General features: G+C 51.0%; 1 protein-coding gene across 1 annotated transcript in view; it reads left to right on the top strand.

Annotated features, from left to right (window-relative positions):
- Positions 1-2,848, top strand: part of Hr38 (Hormone receptor-like in 38) — a 35,122-nt gene extending 32,274 nt beyond the window's left edge. The window contains exons 4-8 of the mRNA XM_017911111.1: positions 1-482; positions 619-949; positions 1,105-1,413; positions 1,834-2,068; positions 2,592-2,848. The exon at positions 1-482 is cut by the window's left edge and continues 16 nt beyond it. Of these exons, the coding sequence (XP_017766600.1) occupies positions 1-482; positions 619-949; positions 1,105-1,413; positions 1,834-2,068; positions 2,592-2,848 (1,614 nt within the window). The remainder of the gene's footprint in view (positions 483-618; positions 950-1,104; positions 1,414-1,833; positions 2,069-2,591) is intronic.
- The last annotated feature ends 1,144 nt before the right edge of the window (positions 2,849-3,992 follow it).

Below are 3,992 nucleotides of genomic sequence, written 5' to 3' on the forward strand. Positions count from 1 at the left end.
ACGACCCAAGGGTACACCAGACAGGAACTGCTCGGCATCAAAATGGACGAGGGAGAGTGTTACGACAACTCGGTGTACCCCTGCTCCACCGGTCATTACCCCACCGAGTTCTCGCCCACGTTGCCCTACCACGACCACCAGCAACAACCGCCACAGCAACACCATCATCATCATCCTCAGCAGCAGCCACCGGCGCCGCCCCCGCAGCAGCAACACCACCACCATCACCCGGGTTACTTCCCAACGGAAACAGCACCGACTCCGACCACGGCCGTTCCGTCACCCTCGAATCATCAACAAGACTCGCCCTACGGCACGACGGTCAGTGTACCTATGGTTTACGGTCCACCCCCGACCATCACCGGCGGTGCCACACCCGTTGCGCCGACGGACATTTATCCTACCGTCGACAACGTCGTCATAGGGACGCATCCGCGTCCACGGAGGGCGTCTCTACCCACGCAGAGGTCAGAGTCCGCGAGGTAACGATCCGATTTATATTGCTTACGTTGCTTCTCGTATCTTTCGCGATGCACTCGTCGAACGACGTTTCAATCGTCCATATCTGAAACGACGCGCGAATTTGAAACGAAATTTAAACGCCCGTTTCGTTCACAGTAGCGGGAGTACAGAATCGCCGAAGGCGCGTGGCGGAAGCGGTGGCACCGGAAGTTCCGTGAGTTCTCCGTCGCCTGGGAGCGGAACCAGCAACGAACGAGCACCACCGAGTCCCAGTCAACTGTGCGCGGTTTGCGGCGACACGGCGGCGTGTCAACACTACGGTGTACGTACCTGCGAGGGTTGCAAGGGATTCTTCAAGAGGACCGTGCAGAAAGGCTCGAAATACGTGTGCCTGGCAGAGAAAGCTTGCCCCGTCGACAAACGCCGGCGGAATCGCTGCCAATTTTGTCGCTTCCAGAAGTGCTTGATGGTCGGTATGGTGAAAGAGGTAAGCGGAGATTCAGTCGAACGTAAATTTAATCGTAGCCTCGAATTAATTCGTGTACTCGTTCGTCTTTGCGTTTTCGCGGCAAATTGCGAGAATTGAAAGGAAGATGGAATTGTTGACAGAATGAATGTGCGACGGAACGATTTGTTCGACAGGTGGTCAGGACGGATTCCCTGAAGGGTCGCCGGGGTAGGCTACCATCGAAGCCGAAATCCCCGCAGGAGTCACCGCCAAGTTCGCCGGTGTCGTTGATCACGGCTTTGGTTCGTGCACATTTGGACACGTCACCCGATCAGGCAACGTTAGACTACTCGCAGTATCGGCAATCGAGTTCTGGCAACTCGGCCACCTCGAAGGCGGGGGAGACTCAGCAATTCTACAATCTCCTTACCACGTCGATCGACGTGATTCGAAATTTCGCCGACAAGATACCTGGTTTCACGGATCTCGTGCGGGACGATCAGGTTGGTAAATTGTCACGTGGATAATGTCCGCTTATTAATTATACTTGTTAACTTCTTCGTGCATCCCGGGTGATTTCTCGTTCCGTTATGCAACCGTTTGCGAGCCGCGTCATATTGTTTATTATGTATCGACGTGCAGACAATATCTGTAAGGGAAGCTTTCGTTCCGAGATCGATAGCTTGTACATTTTCTAAAAGGTCAGTCCTGACGAGCCTACGACATGTCTAATTGACGGTCTGATTGGCCAGTTGTCTAGCGGAGCTAGCCTCGAGCCGCCGGTGAAAATAACGTTTCATCGTGGCAAAGTTGCTTTTGTAACAATCCGTAACGCGATTTCCACGATTCTTGCAAATCTTTCGTACGTACGTATGATTATTCGGTTGCTTAACACGTCTTTTCGTGGTTGCTCCTCCTCGTAGGAGTTACTTTTCCAGTCGGCCAGCCTGGAACTCTTTGTTCTTCGGTTGGCGTACCGTACAAAGCCGGGGGACACAAAGCTGACATTTTGCAACGGCGTGGTTTTGGCATTGGAACAGTGTGAGCGTAGCTTTGGCGACTGGCTCGAAAGTATCCTCGAGTTCAGAAGAACTCTTCACATTCTCGACGTAGACACTAGTGCTTTCGCTTGTCTGTGTGCTCTCACCCTCATTACTGGTAAGTTTCATCATTTCTATTCCTTCTTATTCGAAAAGACTATATCAGAAGTACCAAAGCTGTTTCTCTATTCTGGCTTACCCTCGTTTTCTCTTTCTCTTTCTTTCTTTCTCTCTGTCTCTCTTTCTATCTATCTCTGTCTCTCCTCTGTTCGACGACTGTTCATTAGGCGCGACCGTCTGCTAGATTAATTATTTATCGATCGACCGATTGGTTATTGATGCGAGGACGAAAAGAAACCGCGATCGTTCGTGTCCGTTGCACGCTATACGTCGACGCGATTTTCCTCGCAGCTTGCATGTGCGTGCTTCTTTTCGGCAAGTCCAGCGACGTGGTAGAAATTCGATTGCACGCAACACCGGGTTCCCCGTTCCCGTTTAAATTGTCTGGCGGAAATCCGAAGATCTCTAAGCACACCCTACGAGGAACCCTAGTTCTCTTCCTCAAATTCCCTGTCGCGTAGACGAATGTGCGATGTATCGATAGATAAAAAACGCGCCTGTTTCTCTGCTTGAAATTACAGCGAGATGCGGCCTGAAGGAGCCTCGTCGCGTGGAGCAGCTGGAGTCGAAAATAGTCTCGTCCCTTCGCGATCACGTCACCTATAACGCCGAGGCGCAGAGGAAAGCGCACTACCTGTCGCATTTGTTGAGCAAACTACCGGAACTGAGGAACATGTCGCTGCAGGGGCTCCAGCGTATCTTTTACCTGAAACTGGAGGATCTGGTCCCAGCGCCACCCTTGATCGAGACTATGTTCGTCGGTAATCTACCGTTCTAATCGCCTTCTCGAGTCAAGCCTAAGGCTGTATCGTCGCGTAGAACAATTCATTCTTGAGACCTTGTGCGGTTGCGTACTACTACTCGATTAAGTTTCCTTAGTTCTTATACGTATACGTAGAGTCTACTATCTTCTTGCGTGTATCCTCACATGGTTTTCACACGAGTGTCGAGAGACGCGCGAATCGTCGTAATACCGCGAGAGTCAGCTCGAGACGGAGCGAACGCGGATCTCGAAAGGACGACGACGACGACGACGACGACGACGACGACGACGTAATCCGTCGAGGCGTTTGCCACGATGCTGACTCGTCTTATGGATGTTTTAGCGAATAGTAGATGCGTGCATGCGATCGAGCATCGTGCAAGTGGACGATCGGAGTGGATGCACGCGCGAATGGACGAGCCGGAAGACGTGGTTTGTCGCTAAATTTAAGACAAAGTTCCCTGTGCGTGTATGGATGAGAAACGGGTGGATGAACGGGGCGCGTGTCTTCGTGATGTGTCAGCGGGCAGACGTGACTGCTCGACCTGACAACTGTTACTATTGTTACTACTATTATTATTGCTATTACTATTTTAACACTGTACAATGTAACAACTATTCTTGCTATCGAAAGTACCGACATGCCCAAGCAATGAAGATGGACCCGGGGTTACATGGCGGATCGTCGGGGATCACGGAGGAACGGCAGTGAAACAAACGATAGATTTTTCCCTTTCGGCGAGAGAGAAACGAGCGTTTCGGGATGAGTTCTAGGTGAGCGAAGGGTCGATGGTAACGGGTGGAGAGGAATCACGGAGCTGTCTTACCGACCGAGTGTTCCACGCTATTTCTCGCAAACATGCACAAAAGAAACGGAGAAGGAAGGATTACCGTACACGCTACACACACGTATGATGACACACGTATATACGTACACACGAATTTTTATCACTTTTCTACCTACTTTGTATAAGTCGCTACGTCAACGAACAAAACTACGTTTCTTTCATCGCTCGTGCTGCATCGATCGTCCCCGACGATCCCGCCCGATCGGGACAGATTTCTCTTCTTTCAGCGAAAAAACGTACTTAATAATCGTCGGAGAGAAGGAAGAGACGCAGTGAAGATTCGTAACATATCAGAGCAACGACGGAAGAGC

The sequence above is a fragment of the Eufriesea mexicana genome, unplaced genomic scaffold (assembly GCF_001483705.2).
Source record: "Eufriesea mexicana isolate 0111107269 unplaced genomic scaffold, ASM148370v2 scaffold124, whole genome shotgun sequence".
NCBI classification, from domain to species: Eukaryota; Metazoa; Arthropoda; class Insecta; order Hymenoptera; family Apidae; genus Eufriesea; species Eufriesea mexicana.